The 25,341-nt window shown below is 35.9% G+C and overlaps 2 protein-coding genes and 1 long non-coding RNA gene across 4 annotated transcripts in view; 1 reads left to right on the top strand and 2 right to left on the bottom strand.

Annotated features, from left to right (window-relative positions):
- Positions 1–1,100: 1,100 nt before the first annotated feature.
- Positions 1,101–3,774, bottom strand: LOC119628804 (uncharacterized). Of its 2 annotated transcripts, none has more exons than XM_038012519.2 (2): positions 3,679–3,774; positions 1,101–3,433 (listed from the first exon to the last, which is right to left on the bottom strand). In XM_038012519.2, exon 2 carries the CDS (start codon positions 3,431–3,433, stop codon positions 2,381–2,383), a length of 1,053 nt encoding a protein of 350 aa, XP_037868447.1. In that variant the 5' UTR covers positions 3,679–3,774; the 3' UTR covers positions 1,101–2,380. Both variants share the same exon structure in this region, with proteins under 2 accessions (XP_037868447.1, XP_062525803.1).
- A 1,615-nt stretch (positions 3,775–5,389) lies between these two features.
- LOC101740160 (sterol regulatory element-binding protein cleavage-activating protein) overlaps positions 5,390–25,341 on the top strand; it is a 35,002-nt gene continuing 15,050 nt past the window's right edge. Inside the window, exons 1-15 of the mRNA XM_012696353.4 lie at positions 5,390–5,770; positions 6,245–6,366; positions 8,891–8,998; positions 10,217–10,325; positions 14,628–14,814; positions 15,457–15,602; positions 16,334–17,515; positions 18,011–18,219; positions 20,640–20,796; positions 22,185–22,278; positions 22,572–22,732; positions 23,603–23,685; positions 24,149–24,186; positions 24,283–24,413; positions 24,505–24,886. Of these exons, the coding sequence (XP_012551807.1) occupies positions 5,652–5,770; positions 6,245–6,366; positions 8,891–8,998; positions 10,217–10,325; positions 14,628–14,814; positions 15,457–15,602; positions 16,334–17,515; positions 18,011–18,219; positions 20,640–20,796; positions 22,185–22,278; positions 22,572–22,732; positions 23,603–23,685; positions 24,149–24,186; positions 24,283–24,413; positions 24,505–24,886 (3,228 nt within the window). The 5' untranslated portion in view covers positions 5,390–5,651. The remainder of the gene's footprint in view (positions 5,771–6,244; positions 6,367–8,890; positions 8,999–10,216; positions 10,326–14,627; positions 14,815–15,456; positions 15,603–16,333; positions 17,516–18,010; positions 18,220–20,639; positions 20,797–22,184; positions 22,279–22,571; positions 22,733–23,602; positions 23,686–24,148; positions 24,187–24,282; positions 24,414–24,504; positions 24,887–25,341) is intronic.
- On the bottom strand, positions 9,575–10,181 carry LOC134199293 (uncharacterized). Its single transcript, XR_009973728.1, has 2 exons — positions 9,904–10,181; positions 9,575–9,834 (listed from the first exon to the last, which is right to left on the bottom strand). It is a non-coding gene; the product is annotated as an uncharacterized LOC134199293 (long non-coding RNA).

Raw genomic sequence — 25,341 nt, 5'->3', positions numbered from 1 at the left:
GACGCGTTGGTGGGCTCACGGGCTCAATTTGAGAGAATTTGCTAACACTAGCCCTAGCAAGAGCACTGCGACATATTCCTACTCGAGTGCTTGTGCGGTATCATCAGCAAAAAGAGCTTACTGGGCTGCCAGTGACCGGGGTATGTCGTTCTTAAAAATGCTGGACAGTAATCATCAGTTGCATGGGGAAAGAGCAGAGCCTTGCGGGATTCCAGCTGAAATTTGTCGCGGGAGAGAAAGAGTTCCTTGAACTTGAAAACGAACAGCTCGACAAGGTTTCGTATGATGAGCACGAGAATATCTGGCACTTCCATGATTAACAATTTATAAATTAAACCGTTACGCCAGACATTGCTGAAGGCCTACACGATATTGAGGATGAGGACTCCCGTGGGGACGGGTATCTATTTTGTGAGTCGGTGCACGACAGTTTCGCGCGGAATTCGAACTTTTCATTGATCAGGATGCCTTTCGAGTGTAATAGCCGTTCGTAAAATTTGCCTAACGCTTGGAGGAGGCTGATCGGGCGATAGCTCGCGGTTTTGTTTTGAGGTATTCTATGTTTGTGTATGCCGATGACGTCTGCCTCTTTCCACACCACGGCAACGATGCTATTCGTCGTAACGGCATTTCTATTTAGGCGGGTAAAATTTTAAAACGCGGTTAAAAATGCCTTCAGAGCTGGGTGATTTCCGTGGTTGCATGGAGATAATAGTGTCAATACCGCCGCCACCCTCTTTCAAAATAAAAATCAAATTTTATTTATTCAACATAAATGAAAGTACACACTTGTTGAACGTCAAAAAGAAATACCACTAATTCACAAAAAATAGCCTCCGTCCTGAGAAGAACTGGCAAGAAACTCAGCGCATGTCTTTTTTTTTAATATTAGATTTTTTTAAATATTCATTTTTACAAGGTGTATTATAACGTAAGAATTATTGCAATATTAAATGCCCGGAGCAAGCAACTCATTCTCACTTTGTGCAATCTTCTAGATAATCATTGACTTTATAGTAGGGGAAGTCCGGGCAAAGTGGACACCTTAACGTTTGATGGGCTATAGGAAGAAAACCAATAGGCATATAAATAAAAGAAAATTTCATTGAGAATCAACATTTATTAAAGTTTTTAATATAATCAACAAAAATTGCTTAATAGCAGTTCTTTAATTTTAATTGTCAATAATATTGCAACACATGCCGGTATCCACTTTGCCCCATAGGTCGGGTAAAGTGGATAAGACGATAGGGCAAAGTGAACACAAATAGGTACTTAGCCTAGTTTTAAATTACCTAATCCGTGCAGATATCACAAAAGAATAAGCCTATTCCTCCATAAGCCGTGCATTTTTCGTGACTCCATTGCTTACATTTATCACACTGAATCCAATCCTCAACTGGTTTTTTATTTATTTCTATATAGTTCTCCCCGCAATAATAGCATACACACTGTTCTTCCTCGTTTTCCTTATCACTGCTTTTATCTTTAACAATTATATTTTTGGTCGTTTTAGTATTTTTCTTTGTCGCAGTCTTTGGTTTAGCATTTAAATCTATATTCATATTTTTCATTGCTTTGACATTAATTTTTATAAATTTTTCTTTTTGTTCTCGCTTCACCGGCGTGCTTGTTAACACCTCAGACTTTTGAACCTTTCTTTTACGTGTACCCACAGAAACGCGTGGCATCGGAAGCGGTCTTATGTCTTTAGGACTGAAATATGCTGAAGCCCGAGCCGTAGATGATTCCAGGTCCATAATAATTTCATCATCGTTGCCTTTAAATTGACCCTCTTTTATATCTATACTGTCTTGAGTCAGATCTGCACCTTGATTCATATCTTCAGTGGACATTGCTTCTTGTGGTTTAGACAATTTTTGAGTATTATCAGCTACAGCCGTTACTACAACAGCATTGCATGTAAGGGGATCTTTGTCGGGTAATTTATCCAAAATTGAAGGCGATGTATCTCGAGAATGTATTTGATTCATATTGGACACTGATACTATACCCATGATACTATTTTCCACTGCAGCTTCAACTTCTACATTCACATTGTCAATAAATTTTCTTCCAATCTGTTCCAGTGGTTCTACATCAATTTGCAGTGACTGACTTTGGAGCCCTGATGTAGAAGGCTTTTCGATGTCAATCGTAATTTCAACATTTTGACTGTTTGAGTCTATAAAAGTCTCCTGTTGGTTAGCGGTATTACGGTCTGTCATTGTAATAGAAGATGGTGCATAATCTTCTTCTCCCCATATATCTTTATTTGTTGGCCAGATACCGGTTGATTGAAAGCCTTTGATAGCATTGTTAGGAGTAGCAGATTTCAGATAAGCTGGACTGAACAGTTTGGCTACATCGTATTGGTTGATTATCCTACCTGGATGAGCCTTTTGAAATCTATTGATTTCTTGCTCGAAGAATATTTTAAATGGACCATATACAGCCACGTCCAGAGGTTGAAGTTTGTTTGAGGTGTGCGGTGGCAAAGACAAAATGATGACATTATTTTCAGTTGCGTACTGTAAAGCTGGGTAGTATTTATGGCTTTCATGGTTGTCCAGAAGTAAAATAACTTTTTGTCTTTTGTCGGACGTACGTGGCCGACGAAAAATTTAAGCCAATCCAAAAATATTTCTCCATTTATCCATCCCGAAGCTGAACAACTTCCTCGAGTCTCTGGAGGAGAACCATCCAAAAGGCGATCTTGCATCCTTTTACGTGCAAATATCATAAACGGTGGAACGAATGATCCAGAAGCGTTGCAGCAACACACGACTGTCGTAGTTTGTCCACGTTCAGTGCTGGAAATGACTCCAACTTGCCTCTTACCTTTAACTGAAAGAACCTTGGGTGGTTTATTTGTCGAGGTCTGAATGCCAGTTTCATCTATATTATAGATTCTAGTACCATCAATTTGACACTTCTCAATTTGTTCACTTAACAGTTTATAGAACCTTTCTACTTGAGGACGATTGAAGCCTTTAACTCTGCCAATTGTGGTTGCTTCTGGAATTCTTAGTGTAATTTGTGGATTTCTTCTAATAAATCCTGCTAGCCAATCATCACCAGCTTTTTTATTTTTGTCCCAACTAGGCGGATAAGTGACATTATTGCGTTTCGCGTATTCAAAAACTAATGTTTTAAAATCTTCTCGGGTTAGCCCATAAAAAACACTATCCATTTCATACAAATACGTTCGAAGATCTCCCTCTTGACCATCGTTGAAAACTTTACGAAAACGACCAAGCTGAGCCGTCGAACTACCTTTTTTCCAATGCCTATAGAGAGTGGCGTAAGGTAGACCATACTTTTTTGCGGTCGTTTTGACAGGAATGCCAGAATTGCAGTCTGCTATTGCAAGCATCATACTGTCCTCACTCCATTGGGCTTGATTAGTCTTCCTCTTGTATTTATATACCATCTAAAAATAATAATAATTGAACGCCTAGTAAAGTCATCGAGGGCAAAGCGAATACCGTATCCACTTTACCCGTGATCACTTTGCCTTAAACCTATTTATTTCATTCAACCTAACCTAAAACCAAATGAAGTGACGACAAAGTAACAAAACTCTCAGAATTTATACTTGAAAATATGCACTTAGAGGACATAATCGTACCAAACAATATGGTTATCTTTTATATGAGTTATTAAAGTATTACGTACCTTGAAAAGTAATAAGAAAACTTCAATATTTGGTTTTTTCGATTTTTATCTCGAACGCGACGCGACCTTCCGCTACCTCTGTTTGCCCACGAATGCGGACCGGCGGGGGAGTGTAATGGCGCGAGGAGCGCGTGTTCCGACATGTTCTTGACAAGAAATAAAGCGTATTCACTTTGCCTGGCCTATCCACTATGCCCGGACTTCCCCTAAGCTTTATTGCACGGATGTTCTTTAATAGTTTTCTTAAACCTATGTATATTATTATGTAGGTTCTGAACATCTTGTGGGATTTTGTTGTAGAGGCGCACAGACAAACACCCGAATGAATTTCGTATCTTAAGTAACCTACTCATTGGCACAACAAGCTTGTGTTTGTTCCTGGTATTTCTATTATGTAAGTCAGACTTTTTAGGAAACTCCTCAATATATTTACTAACATACATAAAATTTTCAAAAATATACTAGGGTGACATAGTAGGAACTTTAATTTCTTTAAATTTTTCCCCAGGGATTCCCTTGAGAGCATGTTATAAATAGCACGTACCTATAGCTCTTTTCTGCAGAATAAATATCATTTCTACATCGGCCGCATTGCCCCACAGCAAAATTCCATAGGACAAGACACTGCGAAAGTAACTAAAATAAACTAAACGAGCCGTGTCCGCGTTTGTTAACATTCTAATTTTTTTTACTGCGTGTGCTGCAGAGCTAAGCTTACTCGCTAATTTATGAATATGATGCAGTGCATGTGATGAATATAATGCACTGCAGTTTGGAGTCCACTGTTATACCAAGAAATACAGTTGATTCAACAAGCTCCAATGATTCCTCAGAAACAATTACATTACTATCTATTTGTCTCGCATTAAAAGACGATTTATTCATTTTAAAGTAAATTTAATACATTTAGTTTTCTTACTATTCATAGATTATTGATACGGAACCAATGAACCACACACGAAATCGCATCATTCACTTCGTCATAGACCTGCAACTGTCGTTTAATTTTAAATAATAAAGATGTATCATCTGCGAGTAATACGACCTCATGTCGGGACTCAATAAAACTAGGTAAGTTGTTTATATACATTAGAAATAAGAAAGGACCCAAGATGGAACCCTGAGGTACACCCATTTTCAACACGGTGCCTGAAGATCTATTACCTTTTACATCAACTGTTTGTATCCTTCCCGTTCCCGTTTGAAACATGAGGTCGAATTTTCAGTTAATGATTGTCCATAATCCATCTGTTTATAATCATGTAACATTTCCGAACAGAGCATCATATGAGGAATGTATCAGAATGATTCAAACTATTTAGAAAAAATAATTGAATGCATCTTAAGAGTAAAATTAAAACCATTATAATGGTACATAGTGCTACCGAAGATCTTAATTATCGGCTATCACGAATGATGACAGAAAAAGCTATTTTCATTAAATAGAAAAATCAATTATATCATAAAACTGGCTGAATAAAAAACGTTTTTACAAAACTTTCATTTTTTCATAAAATACAAGTTATGAATTTTTTTATGTACATATAGTGTAAAACATGTGTAATAATAACGTAATAAACTTGATTACATGTACCCTAAATCCCTTTACTCCTTTTTTATTTTACAAAAAAGCAGATCTATCAACTGTCAGAAATGTCATTATGATCGAGTGTCATGTCATTGTCTGTTTATTGAACTGTCAACATTGCGTGTTTCTGCTTGATGTTGGTTGATGTAATAGTACATACAGTGTTAGTGAATATAGCGGTTTTTTACTGCATGATGCGATATATACAAGTAATAATTTTCAGTATTAGTCCACCCGCACACGACCGATATAGTATATACAAAACGAGTAGAAATAATAATATAAGGAATTCTTCTATTATTTTTGTGATGTTATGAAATGGATTTATTAGTGATGCGTGAGCAACTTGGACAATAATCAAGCCATTGAGCAACGGAGGACGACAATGGCAGGATCTACGCTTCCCGAGAGGGTAGCTCAAATTTATTATTCATATGGATTATTTTGTTCGTCGTACCCAATAACTGCAATCACGCTCGCACTCTCCATCGTACTGTTATGCTGGTAAGTTCAAAATAATTTCACCTTTGAACATTTAATTTTATTCCTGAATATCACTGTAAGCTGAAGCCAAGAACTTGTTTACATAGGGCGACCAATGAGGAAAAATCCACACTCAATTTCTAATGATATCTAAGCACCCTCAAATGGCAACAGGTCAATTGTGTTATCACTCTGATTCCTACTATATAGGAAGTTTAATTAATAATTATTTAAATAATATTAATTAATATTGAAAGATTAAATATTTATAATCAATTTTGTTAGGTAGCAGAATGTAATGATTATGTTATTGCTAAAGGAAAAGCTATTTCCTTTAGCAATAACATAACCTTTAGAGCTGTAATATCATCATTCAACATTATTGTAATTAGTAATAGAAGTAAGATTCAGAATATTTTAAATGCAATGCTTAAATTTAAATTTAAATATTAATTGATCATTCAAATGTATGAAAATAAATAAATTTCCTTTCAGTTATCCTCTTCTGAATGTTCCACTACCAGGAAATGTACCTACAGCGATCAATTTTCCACTTAACAGTGACCATCTTAGACAATCAACAGATCCTGGATGTGCAGATAATAAATGTACATCGAGTAAGTTACTACACACATTTAGTGTTTGAACACACAATATTTTATTTATGTATTTATTTAATTTTATACACAAGAGTACAGTGGTGGACTTAATGGCATGATAACCTATGTATTAAGAATAATTAAGGCTTTGGCATTAATTTCAATTTGAAAAATAATTGGATATTACTAAAATGAAAAGATGAAACTACCCTACATAATTTTCTGTACATAGTTTTGTGGATTGTCATGAACAAGCCATGTGAATCATAAATTTGAAATCTAACAGATATATAGACTTTTTACCAATAGAATATGAAGTAATAAAAATAATGATAGATATAAATATAAAATATTTCTAAAAAAAGCAATGAAATAACAAATCCAACTCAATCCCAATTTAATTCAACTCAATGAATTTATGGTGGCCTAAAGGATAAGATGTTTGGTGAATTCGGTTCAAGCAATGCGATTCTGCCCATATTTGAGTTCAGGCACCAATTTTTATAATGAGATATATGTACTTAATCCATTATAGAAATTATTTTCAAAATAAAAAAAATCATACTGGAATGAAATTGAAACACGCAAAAATGATATTTTTTGTAATCACTGGTGTCTTATGAGTCCGCATGGATAAGTACCACCACCCTGCCAATTCTTGTTGTGAAGCAGTAATATATAACGGCTTGAAGGCTGTGGCAGTCGAAGGGTGAGACATAGAACTTAGGTCATAAACAAAAATAAAACTGCAATAGTCATCAACTATTTTTCTCGATTCGGTCAAACATTCTTCTATGGCATAATAGTTGATCGCTAATCACTTAGTGACTCAGCCACTGAGTATGCAATAAGTTGTAAATTTGATTTTAAAGAATATATGCTATGTGAAAAAGTTCCAAAGTTAACCTGAGTTAAACTCTACCATCGTTACTAAAACGAATTGTGTCCTGAATACCAGTCAATTAACTTGTTTTTACTTGTACTACTTGTAAATTATGATAAATTACCAACAATTGTAGAACACCAAATTTGTAACATTCGCGTCAGACTCCCATGGGATCGACGGTAAAAAGTATGACCCAAATAAACGTCGCGCGCTTACACGTTAGTTGAGTTGTGAGGTCTCCTTCGGAGGCGCTCGGGTTGCTCTTAGCAAATAACCACCCCTCCTGGCTGAGCCTTTGCTCGCTCACCTGTCCTAGTGAAACTGGAAAGTCTTTTGGGCCACCAGTAATTCTTCAATCATAAAAAAATGTTCGTTTTTACACGAATTAAAATCTATCTACCGTACGAACACCCAGGTGATTGATCGTTAAAATAACGAAAACAAAGAGAACGTGCAGGACATTGTCGTGTGAACCCAGCCTTATAAACCACTGCACATTTTTAAACTGTTAAATAGTGAAATATCCCTTTGATTTTTTGGATTGAGATACTAGGAATTTTCCAGCTCCAGCGAGATTTTTTATAAACCAAAATAGCGCCGTTACCATACTGTCGTTTAATCGAACTGTGGTTAAACAAGTAACGTAATCTTAATTGGGTTTTATCTATTTGAGAATCGTTAGTCTTTTATAGGGTAGTTTCTCATTTTGTGTTCTTTTTCATTTGCTTGGTTTCAAAACAAAAGTTGATTTAATTTAAAGAAATACAATTAATCGTTATTGGCCGGCAAGTAATGGTTCTTATTTTAATAAAAACTTTGTGAGACTTGCACGATCAAAAAAACCAAGATTATGATATGTTATTGTTTTTTTATTAAAACACATAAACATAGAGAATTTAGCCAAATCAAAAATCAAAATTGTATAATATGTATCTTCAATAAAAATCTGTTATTCCAGAACAAATTCATATTTTTATAGTAACAGCGGGTGATAATAATAATTATTTTACCTAGTTATTGATGCCTGGTATTTATTTTTGATAACACCTCATTATACAGTGAATTCAGGAAGAAAATATATTTGTCACAAGCCGATAGTTTCGTTAAACCCGCGATGCTTAAGAATCCATTTGCTTCTAAAAATCACATTGTAATGCATAGAAACGCTAGTAAGATATCGGTCATGATAATAGCTACCGTTAAAGGGTATATAGTACATACATTTTAAAGTAGGTCAATCATTTCTCAAAAACGTCTCATAGTTCTTGGTCTGTACCATATAATGATTAGACATGAGAAGACCACCATTGGCATGTTAACATAGACACAATGATAATGAAGACAATAAGATTTAAGGGAATGGAAATTCGTACGTCGTGTCTTTTCATACAGTTGTACATTCATTGTGTGGGTCAGTATTCTGAGCAGACTATCAATTTATATAACTATAAATTTAAAAGCAATTGATTATAAAAGACTTTGAAATAAAAGTTAGTCATTTTATTTAACCTGTGTGAGAATTGAGTTACGGCATTATCACATGTCTACACCCACATACTATGTCGTCTATGAGCGTCTTACCTACAGATGATTCATTACACACTAATAGATCTTAATTAAATTCATATTTTTATAGTTTGCTTCTACATTTTGCAGCACCTACTTCTCAGTTGGACCTTCTATTCAATGAAACGCAAAGACTTCCATATATTTGGGCAAAGGACAAACCGCTACTGTATGTTCAACAAATCATTTTAAAAATTGGTAAGTGCATATACATTCAATAAAGTATCTTATTCTTTTTTTATTAGACGTTCATTGAACTTTTGGGGATTCACTTTCGTCCAGAGCTTTATTTGGACTTTTAAAGTGGTCTAAAAAGTATGGTCCAAGTTATTCAATATTAGTCTTTCTTTATCTTTTAGCTTTGACAAAGTATCTCCTGTATGAACAAGAAGAGGTGTTAAGATTGCAAATATTAGCAGCATTGGTTCCTTTTTGTCTGTCGCTCGTCAATACGACTTCATGACTCAATGGGGGGTGGCGACGTGAACGGTTTTGCGTCAATCAGCTATCGCATAACGCTGTTTCGTTGGTGTCGTCTTACTAAAACTGTAGGGTATATCCAAGCTGTTTGTGTTCCCACGTGGGCTATCGTCAAACATCATATCGTTTGTGTGACGCGAATCAAACACGCATTCAATACGGATGAGACACGAATCATTGCGTGAGCTTGGGCGCTCGGCACGCAAGACACGCCGTGAATTTATCAACTCAACCAAGCCATTAGTGGGTTTAGCTAGAAATAATAAACCGTATCATTAATCAAACATGAACGAGTCGATAATTAACGTCTACATTTTATTGTTCCTTGACCTTAAAAAAGTACACCAATAATAAATACTATTATGGATCATTATAAAATATGTAAAATGAACAGACACAACAAATACTTTTTATTCACGTTGAAGAAATGTATCGTTGCTTACATTGATTTTTTTTTGACTGGTGTTGTCAGCATTTCACAATGTCATGCCTCCTTGATGTTAAGGGTATTCAAGAGTATAGACGAACTACATACTTGTAACTTCAAGGAACGTCTGAAATGTGTTCAAGGAATGTCTTAGAATGATATTCGAAGTGTTAGGTTATGATATGTTTCAACTTACTGTTTATTTTGTCCCAATCGTTTGACAAATAAAACTGATTTGATAATTTTGAGGTCGGAATCGAGGGCACATACTCGTAATAGTTTTAAGACGCAAAGTCTTCTATGGTCGTAAATACAATTCACATTGCATACTTTTGGTTTTAGTATGCCAAAAATCATAATAGTGTTATACTCGTATATTTACATAAACATACATCGTCATGTTTGGTTAGTTTTACGCCCAAAAAACAATAAATATAATTTTGATTGATTATAGTTATTTTATTACATTGACGTATTAAAAAAAAACAAATTGCGTTCTGATATTCCAGGCGTATCACCATGGAATTCGAATTTGAAAATGTGGGACGCGTTCCGGGCTCCAATCCAAGAAGTGTTCCGGTTGTTAGAAACCATCAGAAATCACGAAGATCCAGATTTGTGAGTCATCAGTTTCGTGTTACGTCAATCATGTTTCATGTAAATTTTGTCAAATCCGGCACCCTATGTGGGTTGATCTTTGATTTGACTTTGATTCAATCGGTACCAAACAGGTTAGCCAGCCAAGGCAATCAGAATATTTAAAAAAATAATAATCAAGATCTTGCTAGTTGTTTTGGAGTTTGTATGTAACATACACACCCACGTCAACTTTATATACATAGTTAAACAATATTCTACAATTTTCTTTCTGGTCGTTTTTCTAATTGTACGTTCGAATCTGAACAACAACAAAACGTAACTCTCGTACATCTTTTAAAGTTTAAATAGTTGTTTGTAATGTCCTTAAATACCTCTTCAAACGAGGCTTTTAGAGAGTACTTAACGGTAGGCAGCGGGTTGGCTGTGCCCCTGGCATTGCTGGCGGCGGTAACTACTCATCACTAGGTGGGCAGTACGCTCGTCCAAAAAAAAATGTAAATTAAAAAAAAACTTTAAGGCACTAACAAGTTTTTTTATTGCTTTGATGGGTGGACGAGCTCACAGCCCACCTGGTCTTAAGTGGTTACTGAAGCCCATAGACATCTACAACGTAAATGCGCCCCCCACCTTGAGATATAACTTCTAAGGTCTTAGTATAGTTACAACGGCTGCCCCACCCTTCAAACCAAATCGCATTACTGCTTCACGGCAGAAATAAGAGGTCCCACCACTAATAAAATGTTGAATGTTAATCATATGTTTCCACTAACCCCTACTCATGTGAGTATATATCGGTTATAGACCTAAAAATTTTAAACTTATTCTACTTTAAAGTGTTCCCAACTAATTCCTAGGTACCTACCGTACTAATCAGCTGTTTCTATAATGCAAATACTAACAAATTTGATATTAAATTCAAATAAAGAACGTTTTGTTAGCATTCATACTAATTATCTACAGAACGGCGTGATGACATTGAGCTGTAATTAAAATCCAAATATTTGATTTTTTATTTTACATCGACGTGACATCACACTGATTTAGAATAATAGCAGTCGCCACGTTCTCCGACTTTTCACTGTTATAATATTATTATAAGACTCGAACAGGAATGTACAGAATTATATTATTATATTCTATACATTGAAAAAAAAAATGTTACATTTAGGTGTAATATAATACCCGATTCAAACATTATGTAATGTTTATGTAATGTAATATAATACCCAATAAAACATTTTCCTCTGTCTTTTTTTATTGAGCAGCGCAATATCTACTAGACTGATTTAAATAAATATTTATCTATAACATCTTATTAAATCTTATTAAATTATACTAGTGGTCTCTTTGTAGTCGAAATTCCATTATAATTAATTGAAATTATACGTTTGGACATTATTATGGTTCTATTGTCAAATACTATACTTCTATAATCACAGATTTAGCCAAGACCACACTATAGACAAATAATATTAAAGACAAACAATATTAATCTATTCTCAATTTGACCACAGACTAAAAGTTTGACAATAAACACGTATATATGCGTGCGTGTTAAATACATGGTAGTGTGTGTTATGTTTTTTTATTGATTTAATATATGTTTAATGCATAATATAAAATAATATAGCATTCTGCTCTCCTTCTCTATATTCTCTATAAGTGTGGAAAAATTCACACTCCTCCGTCCGCGCAATTTTCAAAAAGGGCTACAAAGTTTTTGCTTCACGTATTAATATACATAATAAGATAATATATAGATAGGTATTAAACTTCTTCTAATTAGTATTTCATTACTATTAATTTATTACTTAATTATAACTTTAAAGATAATTATATCTAATATATAAAATTCTCGTGTCACAGTTTTCGTTGCCATACTCCTCCGAAACGGCTTGACCGATTTTGATGAAATTTTTTGTGCTTATCCGGTATCTATGAGAATCGGCCAACATCTATTTTTCATCCCCCTAAATGTTAGGGGTAGTCCACCCCTAAATTTTTTTTTTTATTTTTTAGACAAAATTTTTAATTTCTATTTTTTTATGATACAACATACAAAAATACATACAATCCTCAATTTTCACCCTTCTACGATCAACGCTTATTTTTTATTTGCAAATTAAAAACTTTAAAATTTTTTGCGAGAATTTTGTTTTTATTTTGTCATGACGTAGAATAATAAAATTCATATTACTCTGAAATTTTCACCCCTCTACGATCAACCCCTATTTTTTATTTGTTAACTAATTTTTTTGGCAAGATTTTCATTTTTATTTTTATTTTGTCATGAATTAAAATAAAAAATCTGATGTTACTCTCAATTTTTCATCCCTCTATGATCAACCCCTTTTTTTATTTGTTAATTATAAACTTTAATTTTTTTGTCAAGTTTTTTATTTTGTTTTGTCATTACTTAAAATAAAATAAAATCATATTACTGTCAATTTTCACTCTTATACGATCAACCCCTATTTTTCCATCCCGATTAATATTTTTTTTATTCTATGCACAAAGCCGCAATAAGGTTGCAAGATGGCAATCAAATATTATAATTATAGTACGATAAATTCTTATTCAGAGTTTATAATTTCAAGTTCCTTTAATTATGTTTTTTTTTAAATTGAATTTGATCTCCCGCCCTCGCTGGTCGACTACTGATCAACTATCAATCGATCAGCTATCCCCGCCAGGTGTCACCACTCATCCAGCAAACATCATGTAGTGGGGATGAGGACGAAGCCGGTCTCCTGTCTTACTATTTTTTAAGATATTTTTTGACCTGGTAACTGAGACCTTTAAGTCATGTCTTATTTTAATTGATATTAATCATATTTTTATGAAAAATGATACTATGGAGTGAAATGAAATGAAGATGATTAATTTGAGACACTAATCAACTGGGACGAAATTAAATGAAATGAATTGAGATGATATGGGATGAAATATAATCTTAGTAAAATGGTGGTCATTACTAAGATTTTTTAAGTGGACATTTTTTTTTTATTGCTTGGATGTATGGACGAGCTCACAGCCCACCTGATGTTAAGTGGTTACTGGAGCCCATAGACATCTACAACGTAAATGCGCCACCCACCTCGAGATATAAGTTCTAATTAGGGTCTTAGTATAGTTACAACGGCTACTCCACCCTTCGAACCGAAACGCATTACTGCTTCACGGCGGAAATAGGCGAGGTGGTGGTACCTACCCGTGCGGACTCCCAATAGGTCCTACCACCAGTGATTACGCAAATTATCATTTTACGGGTTTGATTTTTATTACACGATGTTATTCCTTCACCATGGAAGTCAATCGTAAACATTTGTTGAGTACGTATTTCATTAGAAAAATTGGTACCCGCCTGCGGGGTTCGAACACCGGTGTATCGCTTGATACGAATGCACCGAACGTCTTATCCTTTAGGCCACGACGACTTTCAAAACTTTTTTGAGGATCCCGAGAAGTTACGTCCAGCGGCTTTTATTAAACAGTTAATAAACGACCATTATTACACATTTAAGCCCGAAGAAACACTAAATAGACAAAATAAAACAAATCACACAACTTCACTCCTCGCGTTCCCGCCAAAATGGGGACATTTTGTCTTACTTACTCACTATACATCATAGATTATACACTTAATATATTTGAGAGCTATACAATACTATACATTTTTCAACCATGTTTTTTTGGTTTTATTTGTGTAATAGTATGTTCAGTAGGTCTGAGAATCGGCAACTATCTATTTTTCATACCCCTAAGTGAAAAGGGTTGTTCACCCCAAACATTAATTTTTTATTTGAATTTTTTGGTTTTTTTTTTGTTTATAATTATGTGGTTAAATGAGGTTTTTTTTTCTACAGTAGAATTTCCCTAGAAATCTTATTTAAGGCAACACAACGTTTGCCGGGTCAGCTAGTTAATTTATATTATTAACCTAATAAAGATACTTCATTTTAGTACGCTATTTCTATTTACTGATATCAGATTTATGTATTTATATACTCATTAAATAAATATTTGTGTTTGTGTCCAATATTTATGATGCTTAAAGGATTTTCGTCTACTGGATAGGTTTAACTGATATTGTTACACATGTTTCGTCGGGAATCTTAAAACCGTATTATTTATTTATAATAACTGAATATAAGTAGAAAATAAAACATATTTTAAATAACGCGTTATACTTACTCTTGCAGGTTCAGTAAAAGTAGTTTCAATTATGAATACAACTCAGTTGTTGGTGTTTCTTACTCCTCCCCTCTCATTCCATGATTTTAACAACAAGCCTTGTTGTTTAAAATTATCATATTTCAGAAAACAAACTCTACAACAGAACTGCTATCAAATCGGAGCTATCAAACGACGCGAAAGCAAAGCCAGCATCGAACGTGTCCTACCGGAATACAGTTGTCTCCTTCTGTCACCAGCGAATTTGTGGCAACAAAACCTTCAAACGTTTTCACTCGACACTAACATAGTCAACACCGTTTACAACTATCAGGTAATTTCTTTTTTCTTTTTTATTGCTTAGATGCGTGGTTGAGCTCACAGCCCACCTGGTGTTAAGTGGTTACTGGAGCCCATAGACATCCACAACGTAAATGCGCCACCCACCCCGAGACAAGTTCTAAGGTCTCAAGTATAGTTAAAACGGCTGCCCCACCCTTCAAACCGAAACGCATTACCGCTTCACGGTAGAAATAGGCAGGGTGGTGGTACCCACCCGCGCGGACTCACAAGAGGTCCTACCACCAGTAAAAAATTGAATAATAATAAAACCGGAGACGTATCATTGTATGTATCACCTGTGTCTGGGTTAATTTATGCGACGAAGGGCTCGATGAGTAAATCAACCCACAGACACAGCCCACTGAGTTTCTCGCCGGATCTTCTCAGTGGGTCGCGCTTACGATCCGGTGGTAGATTCTGCGAAGCACGGCTCTCGCTAGAGTTCGTGTCAGCAACGTCGTCAGGATTGAGCCCCGTGAGCTCACCTACTAGTTAAGGTTACGCTGAAATAGCCTCTCAAGGCTATCAGATTAGGTAGGAAAAAAAACCTTCAAAGTTTTGTTGTGTTCCGATCGCTTTATAGGCGGTAAGTATTATGAATTTTCTAAATGAATTTAGGTCATTCCTTTCGCAGAACTTGCAAAAAGGGAAAGTTTCAATAGCGGAAATGGCGTTCGGCATGCAAATGCGGGACACCGGAATAAAGCGGTATCCGTTGCGGGCCCGACCTCGTGTACTGCAATACGCTGTCACAATTTTCTACGACAACCCCGAAGACAGGTCTCGTATCCGCTATTTATAATATTAATATTAAAAAAAATAAAAATCTAATATTAAAAAAAAAGACATGCCCGCTGAGTTTCTTGCCAATTCTTCTCAGGACGGAGGCTAGTTTTTGTGAATTGGCGGTAGTTCTTTTGACGTTCAACAAGTATTTACTTTCATTTATGTTGAATAATTTTTTTATTATTTTTATTTTGAGTTATTGACATATCGAGGGATGAAAGGATATTAAATTTGGCTTAAGCGACATTTTGCAACTTTACAGGAGAGCCATCTAAAGTTTAAAATTTGAAAAAAATCTCTTCTTTTTCTTCACCTTATCCCACTAGATGGGTTCGGCACAGCAAATTTTTCTCTTCCATTCTCTTTTATCAGCCGTCAGCTCAACACTCACTCCTCTCTATCTCTCGTATTGTCATTCACACACTCCATCCATGTCTTCTTAGGGCGTCCTTTTTTTTTTTCCCTTTACCTGAAAATCTAAAAAAAATATTATAACAAAAAAACTTCTTCAGCTATTTGAATGGAGTAAACTTAATTGAAGTCAATTAGAAAGATCGAACTGTTGACGCTAATACCAAATAAAACGCACCTTTAATTATAAAGACAAATGTCGCGTATGGAGCGAAACTTCGCTTAAATGAAATAGCCTTTCACTCTTCAAATATTATGTTTTATAGTCACAATAAAGACGATTTTTAACAAACATGTTTTTTTGTTTATTTCAGATTTATTCAATCACTCACCAAGAAACTCCAAGATATGTACCCCCTATATCAAGACAAGTCGCACGTCAATGTTGACGAGGTGACTCTCGTATATTATCCGGGGCAGTTCAATTACCGGGAACTCGTCCCATTGACAATAACGTTTGTCGGTTTATTTCTCTACGTATATTTTTCTGTAAGGAAGATCGAGTACATAAGATCTAAATTAGGACTCGCGGCCTGCGCCGTCGTGACGATAGCCGGGAGTTTAAGTATGTCGATGGGGATTTGTTTTTACTTCGGCTTCTCGTTGAGTCACCAGGGAAAAGAAATATTTCCGTATCTCATCATCATCGTTGGCTTGGAAAACGTATTAGTGTTGACCAAGAGCGTAACTTCGACCGACTCGAGGCTGGATGTCAAGATACGATTGGCGCAGGGACTCAGCAGGGAGGGATGGTCGATCACCAAAAACTTACTAACCGAAATCACTATATTCACAGTCAGTTTCTTTACTTTCGTACCGTTCATACAGGAGTTCTCCATATTCATGATAGTCAGTTTGTTGTCCGATTATTTTATACAAATTTTGTTTTTCGCTACCGTTCTCGGTATCGACGTGCGTCACATCGAGTACCTCCAAGATAAAAATAATAAATTGCACTTAAAAGAGTATTTTAGTATGCACAACGCGCTCAACTGGCGTTACAATAAAAGTTACACTGACGAGTTTAACTTTTCGCCGCAACCGATGACGAAATCGAAGTCCCATCCGAGACTGATCGGATTGGCCCAGAACAGCCCCACGGACGTGGTCGCCAACCGGAACTCTAGTCCGGGACATCAGGACAATCGCGTGCCGAAACGCATCAAGCTTGTGAACATGTGGGCGAGGACTAGGTTTTTTCAACGGGCCTTCATGCTGTGGATGCTCGTGTGGATATCCACGATCGTCTACGATTCCGGTGTCGTCGACTATTTCATTGGGAGCGCGGAAAAATTAGAAAACGTCGAGACGAACAAAAATTACGTCGATAAAAGGGAATCTACAAAGGAATCAATGTACGAGATGTTTTATAATAGTACAGATCGAAATACGGTGGTGTTCCCGCCCATGTTCGATATGGCCGACTCTGATAAAGCACTCGACACAAACGACACTATAATGTTGAAGCATTCTCCGCATTCGCGGCCGTGGTCTAGGTGAGTACTATTTTCGTGAAAGTTCGAAGTACATTAAAATGTCATCGCTGAACAAGATTTATATACAGCAAGATTGATCACTTATATAGACAGTTCTATTTAAATAGAACACTGATATAAATCGATAACATTTATATATTATGTGAGTATATTGAATTAAATAATACATACATACATAGCTTCAACGTTTTTAACCGACTTCAAAACTCTATTTATATTTTTTGTAAGCAGTTGCTTCTCATGCGTGCCCATTTAAATGTTATCAAAATCAAACCAGTAGTTTTTGCGTAACCTTAATAATGCATGCTTCGACCATATTGATGATAGTTTCTTTTTATTTTCTCGAAGCCGGTTTTCTTTTTCTTAATTTTTTTTTGTCGTCAGGCAATTGATTTTTAGATCGGTGCTCTAAAATGCCCAGCAGGCAAATTTCTGTGCATCCTGAGCGATATAGAAGCGCTTCTGTTTTTTTTCAAACGAAATTTATTTTTTCAGGCTTTCTGACTACCATTGGTCAACTATACTATCCAACTACAATGAATCGACAGCGGGTCGTTACGTTGTAATGCTACCACCAACGCTACTGAGTCATCGCGTAAGTCCCGAACTTGCTGTGGGAGTTCGGAATCCGGACGAGAAGGATCCACCACCGCTGAGATGGCAAGCATTAGCTGCAGCGCTTGATCCCATTGACATACTACCCGGTAATCTATATATTAATACGTGAAGCAAAAACTTTGTACCCCTTTTTACGAAAATTGCGCGGAGGGAGGAGTATGAAATTTCCATCTATTTGACAAACACACGCATGCATACTATTTGTTTATTGTCAAACTTTTCTTATTGCTTATAATCTGTTGTCAAATTGAGAATAGATTAAATATTGTTTGTCTTTAACTTTGTTTGTCTAAAGCGTAGTCTTGGCGAGATCTGTGATTAAAGAATTATAATAATATTTGACAATAAAACCATTATATGTAGTTTACAAATTTATAATTTCAATTCATTATAATCGAATTTCGACTACCGGGGGACCATTAGTAATTATAGTTATTGCTCAAAGTGTGCATACGTGTCCGCGTTTTTTATTACGTGCAAATTAGAATTCGTTCTATTTTATATATCCATACATCGACCGGGCACCGGTAAATGGATTCCTCAGCGTAAAAAAGGTCTTAATTGTGAAAAAAAAACATGTCTTATAAAACGTATTTACCGTAAATTGCTCATTAATGCTGTGAAATAAATAATTATGTAACTTTCTTAAGTCTAAATTACAAACTATTAAAAATAAAGCAACCATGTATAGTAGTAGTACTTAAGCATAATTAAATTCGATACCAGTGGTTTTGGTCTGAAACACACACGAACAGACACAAGACAGGAATGTTTAAAAAGAAGACACTGAAGATACATTTAGAAAAGTTTACGATATTACTTTTCTAAATGTATCTTCAGTGCACCTGCTCTTAGTCTAAAATGAACGAATTGAGACACTAATTTCGTACAGTACATCGTAAAAGTTACGAGCTGTTATACCAATAGGGTTGACATATCCGCGATTTTCGGGGGCACTCGCTGGAGACAACAATAAACATTATTAGGATATCACAAGGCAGATAGTTCTTTGCGTACGAGCAGGCGAGACTGTCCTAAGTCGTAGTAGGCTGAAAGGGAAAGACACCCGATGCATTTGTATCGAGTGATGCGACCTTGCCAATTTTTCAATCCCGTAGGCAGATATAAATTTTAGGCGTTTTTTTTTATTTGTTGATGCACAAAACAAATTACTATCATTACAGTACATAGTAGCTAAATCGTACAAGTAGTACCTAGATCTAATCTGGATTGCAATCTAAATAGTATTTGCACTCAGCAAAACCATATTAATGTGCATAGCTTTGGCTATTGAAAACACAATTGAAATTACAAATATTGATAACTAGCCATCGTTAAATATGATATCCTTCACACATTTGATAAATCCCCTGAGCCTAGGTTCAAAGTTAGCAAGGTTACCGTGACATTTAGCCAAATCATTTCATTTTTATTACCCAAAGTTATTTCTTCATCTCGGAAATTATTCGTTTTTATTGCGTTAAATGCATATATAATTAAAAAAATTGGTACCGGCCTGCGGGATTCGAACATCGACACTATCGCATTGCTTCCTAATACCGGTCACTCACATGCGCACGAATACGCAAACCCGCAAGTGTAGGACCACATTTGCAAATGATTATGCAAAGTTTTCGCTGCATTCACGGTTTTCCAAGCTGTGTCGGTTTTTTAATGGACATCAAAGCGCGCGAACCTCAATCATTTGTGTAGTCTCCCACACATTCGTGTGACCAGTTGCGCCCACGATTGCGAAGGTAACGGACGTATCGCCATTTTCATAGTTCGTAACATCTACTGTGTAGCGTATCTTCATCATGGATTGGAACAACACCAAGGTGATGGAGTTCATTGAACAATCGACCATGTGGAACCCTCAAAAGAAATCCCATAAAAACGGTCGTCCCGTTAATGTCGCCTGGAAAAGAATTCAAACTCTCTTTCTGTTCAATGTTCTATTGGCGAATTAAAAAATAAGAGAAATTCGTAAACAAGTGTAGGAGGAAGCGCAAACGGGTTCGCAAATTGAGTACCGAACCCATTTGCACAGCTGCTAAGTTTGCGAATGAATGTTTGACGGCCCTTCACATGCGCGCGAACATTCGTACAATGTACGAATATTTGCGCGCATGTGAGTGGCCGGCATAAGACTATTATAGTTCGTTCGCGTTAAGAATGTAGTGAGTTATCAGTGCGACTGCAGGGTAAAGGTGTATTCACAGTAACAAATCATATTTTCAAAAGATTAAGTTTAATGAATTTTAAAAATACACTTAAAAGTAAAAAATCCAAAATAAGTCATTAATATTGTAATCACTATCACTAGTATCCACGTTAGTATTTATAATAAAAGAATTTTCTGCAGCGAGTTCCATGACGTCATCTAAATACCACGTGGTACTTTTTATTTAAAAAAAAAAATACAGCGTCGTATCCTTTAAGTCCACGACGTCTCCGAAACACCGTATAGATGACGTAAACAAAAACATAAAATACTTTATTTTAGATTTCGACGTTGTCGACGGGAAAGGCTCCCCGCTCCAATGGGGCAAGGGGTCCGAACTGCCTATATACCCTACAACACCAATGGAAATTCTTCTGCTCGCCATACTGTGCTCCATAAGCGTCGCCGTCATCGCCTACATGATGGTGGTTTTGTACAGGTATTGTTTTCGATATAAATTAATCAAAGGTATTGTTCCCCTGACTCGCCGCGTGGGGGTCAGTCGCAACAGCTACCTACGTCTATTTGCCTCGCGGACGGATCTGTGTGCTTAGTGCCAGTTTCTTAATGTTCTCTATAGCGTAAAAGTTAGCCAATTTTGTATGCAGTTGGAACAGCGCCCCTAACGGCAAACGTACGCAAACGATCCCATTCCATGGAAATATGAGTTAACTTTTACGCTATCGAGAACGTTAAAAAACTTGAACTAAGCACACACTGGACTGCCCAATAATGCAACACTGGACACGTGTACATGTTGAGCACTCTGGATCTAAGCTAGCCTTTAGGTTAAGGTAGTTTTGACATCCATTTTTATATTTTGTTTTATTATTTTTATTTTTGTTTTATTCCGAAGTTATAGTTATTGATAATGAATGTAACATGAATGCAAAATCTGAAGTAAATGAATTAAATAAAATAAGAATAAATAAATAAAGATTAATTAAGAGTTATCCATCTATTTAGGTATTCTTATTCGTAATCATTTTCCATAATTTCGTTGTGAATTTCATATTATAATTTATCGCAAGAGCAAGTTTTTAAATTACATGAAGCAAAAATTCATACTCATATTTATTGTAAATGAGAATTATATTATATTTTCGCCATCTGCCATATTTTGATGATACTAAGACTGATACTGTACCAATGCTCATCGCAATTAGGCGTTTTTTTTAAGGGATTTTATGACCTGGCAACTAAGACGTTTAAGTCATGTCTTATTTTAATTTATATTCATATTTTGTATGAAAAATTATATTATGGAGTAAAATGAGACGAACGTGATTAATTTGAGATATTAATCAACTGGGATGAAATTAAATGAAATGAAATGAGATGATATGGGATGAAATATAATCTCAGTAAAATGGTGGTCATTTACTAAGATTCAGGGGACTTTTTGGAGGATCCCGAGAAGTTACGTTCAGCGGCTTTGTTTCATTTTCTCACATTTGTGCACTTTCACAGATATTAAACAGTTAATAAACCACCATTATTACACATTTAAACCTGAAGAAACACTAAATAGACAAAATAAAACAAATCACACAACTTCACTCCTCGCGTTCCCGCCAAAAAGTCCGCAATTAGGCGTACGGCTTGAGAACGCATAGAATATCAACAAACATAGATTCTTTTTTCCTGTTTTTTATTGCCTTTGTAGGCAGACGATCATACGGCTCACCTGATGGTGAGTGGTGACCGTCGCCCATGGACTTCAGCAATGCCAGGGGCAGAACCAAGCCGCCGCCTACCATAAAAGCATATTTAAATAAACATATATAGATAAATAGATTTTGAAGGGGATTTCACGTTTGGACACAGGTGTATTTGTTCACGGCATTATGCGGAATGGAGGGCTTCTTGGAACGATAACGAGGAATACCGGAGGATCATAGCCAAGCAACCGGCCATTCAGGTACGTTAATATGTGAATGTTATTCGGGAACGTATCGACGTTTTAAATTCGTCGTGGCCTAAAGGATAAGACGTCCGGTGCATTCGATATGTAGCGATGCAACAGTGTTCGAATCCCACAGGTGGGTACCAATTTTTCTAATGAAATACGTACTTAACAAATGTTCACGATTGACTTCCACGGTGAACGCATAACATCGTGTAATAAAAATCAAACCTAAAACCTAAAGCTCTCTACAGCTCTAGACGAAGCGTGAACATGGGACGAATTTATAAAAATTTCATTCTTTTCAGTTGGTAATGGAAGCAGTGCCTTTGGTCGTAGCCGGCCATAGCCAGGAAGTGGAGTGCCTGGTGACCGATGGTGAGAAGATAGTTAGTTCTTGCCTCCAAGGCAATATAAAAGTATGGGACTCGCAGAACGGAGAAATCATCACAAACATTGATAGAGAAGCGTAAGTCACATACAATAATGCTCAATTGATTCGTGCGCTGATCGATATTCGACCATAATCACTAACACCTTAAGATTCATTTAATGTATTAGACTTTATAAAAAAATACACTTCAATTAATAATTCTAAATTCTAAATGTGTCTTATTCGTGAACAAGATCAAAAGCTTTATTGTTTTCAGTTTCATTTACATACTAATATTAGTATGCGATAGGATAGTATCTACAATATGGACGCTATACATACTATATGGAACCGCTGGGTTCATCGACAGTGGGTTTCCAAAGTCTTCCACGTACCATCCTTTGGAATGAGCTACAAACGGTGTATCCAAAGCGCTAAGACATGTCCTTCTTGGCTTCAACGACTTGGCTGTGCCCCTGGCATTGCTGACGTCCATGAGTGACGGACGGTAACCACTTCATATGGGGTGTGCCGTATGCTTGTCTACCTACAAAGGCAATAATAATAAACATAAGATGCGAATTAAAAAAAGCATTATCCTACTTTTTGTTAGCATTACACGGGTGGACGATATCAAGGGCCCCCTAGTGTTAGAAGTCTCGAATGGTATTTTAATAGCCGAGCCGCCCCTCATACTAGAAGGCACTACTTGTGCAGTTTCGCCAGACGCTAACCTGAAAAAACCTATAAACCGATTTCAAGCCACTTGTAAGGTTCTAATGTATATCTAATTTACCTAGGGAGCAACTTAAGCATACACAGAAACAAAAAAAATACGAAAACCGCCTGCTTTGTTTCAAAATTCAGGACAAACGTACAGAATAGTTATTTACATGTTTGTAAAATTAAAAAAATATGCATTTATAATATTAGTGGAAAACATGTAATACTTATGGTTTTTTTCAGTTTCTTCAACCTACAGAATCTATTACACAGTAAAGCTAAATCAAAAAGGTGCAGTTATCACGGTGACCTACGTGATAATGAAGGTAGGTATAAAAATATTTACTGTAACTAATAACCTTTGAATAGTTGTGTAATGATCGAAATCCGACCATAATCACTGATGCCTCAGGGCTTAGATTCATTCGATGTTTACTTTTTTGTTATAAAAAAATTGTACATTAGGAAATTGTGAAAAAACTGTTTCCAAACATATTTTTATTAATATTCCTGAAGCTCGTTGTTCACGTATTTACCGTATAAATGTAAACTTCTTGCAAACGTTTATGATTAGAAGAATACGTACTCAACACAGGTTCACAAACAGCGTTGATGACAGGTTATGAAACGGCATTGGATATCACGCGTTTTTCTGTCACGAGGCAAACTTGCATTCTGCCTTGAATCCGTTATACAACACAATTAAGATTTCGATATGTTTTCTATTCCACTATCGGTTCCAAATTTAAGATAGACTCACTTCTACCACCTAATAATAACATGTTTCAGATGCCTACGAAGTAGTTCCAACATCGAAAAATAACAAGGTGAGGTTCTTCAGCAAAATTAAGAATCTATTTAAAAAAAAAAAGTGACGTTAAGAATATATTTAAAATTTTTCAAATTGTTTTTTTTTTCAATAGCCAGTTCCTCAATTGCGAAAAGGTTTGAGTTCGTATTTAAGTGGATTGCGATTTCGTCCCGCATCGAGCGAGCGTGTGCCGAATCTTTCCGTAGCGGACACCACTAAGTATGAATTCGCGAAAAGTTACAGGTAGAAGAAAAAACAATATATATATAACAATAGATAATAAAATCAAATCGGAACAGATGTTCAAGTTAATTTCGAAATAATTTTATTTTAGATCTATATACTACACAAACGAAAATGACGACGTTTATAATTGTAACGAATGCAAAGAAAACATTGACATAAACAATTTAAACATAGCCAAAACTAACAAAAGTACTAACAGTATTCAAGAAGATGACTTAAGTAAAGATATATTAGAGAATATGGAAGCTAGCAATAATCTAAGAAATAGAAGTAAGAATAAAACGTATAATGAGGAGCGACCGAGAACTAAGCAAGCAAGCGGTTCAGCTGCTACCAGTACCTTGGATTGGCAAGGGAAACCGATTCTAGAATCTCCTGTCTGGTGTATGGACTTTAGCAATGATCTCATCATATTAGGCTGTGCGGATGGCAGACTTGAGTTCTGGGAAGCGAGCACGGGACGACTTATGGTAATTTTTTTTTTCATATATATACACAATATTTTTGTACTATAAAGTTTCATAACTGAAAAGATAAAATTCGGCAAATACTAGTCCTCATTGAAGTTATGTTTTTCCTGTATCCATTCGATATCAAAACCACAACGTCGAGACTGTCACTTTGTGAAAAAGCAAAAATCAGCATTACTTCAATACATATCTAAACTAAGTTTCTTTCAAAATAAAAACACTGAGAAGGCGGCACGACATGAAAACCCTCTTGTCGTGGCCGCCAGTAATTACCCGATCCTGTGGACCGAATGGTAAACAGTCGACGTCGCCCAAAACACGTCATTACGGATCCTCCCGATCCATTAACGGTGCTTTTAGGTACCTCAAGCACCGGTCACCGTCCTCGCCGAACCCGTCGCTTGCGACGAAGGGCTCAACGAGTAAATTAACCCACAGACACAGCCCACTGAGTT

This window comes from Bombyx mori, chromosome 1, assembly GCF_030269925.1.
Source record: "Bombyx mori chromosome 1, ASM3026992v2".
NCBI classification, from domain to species: domain Eukaryota; kingdom Metazoa; phylum Arthropoda; class Insecta; order Lepidoptera; family Bombycidae; genus Bombyx; species Bombyx mori.
The sequence above is the reverse complement of the archived record's forward strand: the minus strand, read 5'-3'. Positions and strand labels throughout refer to the sequence as shown.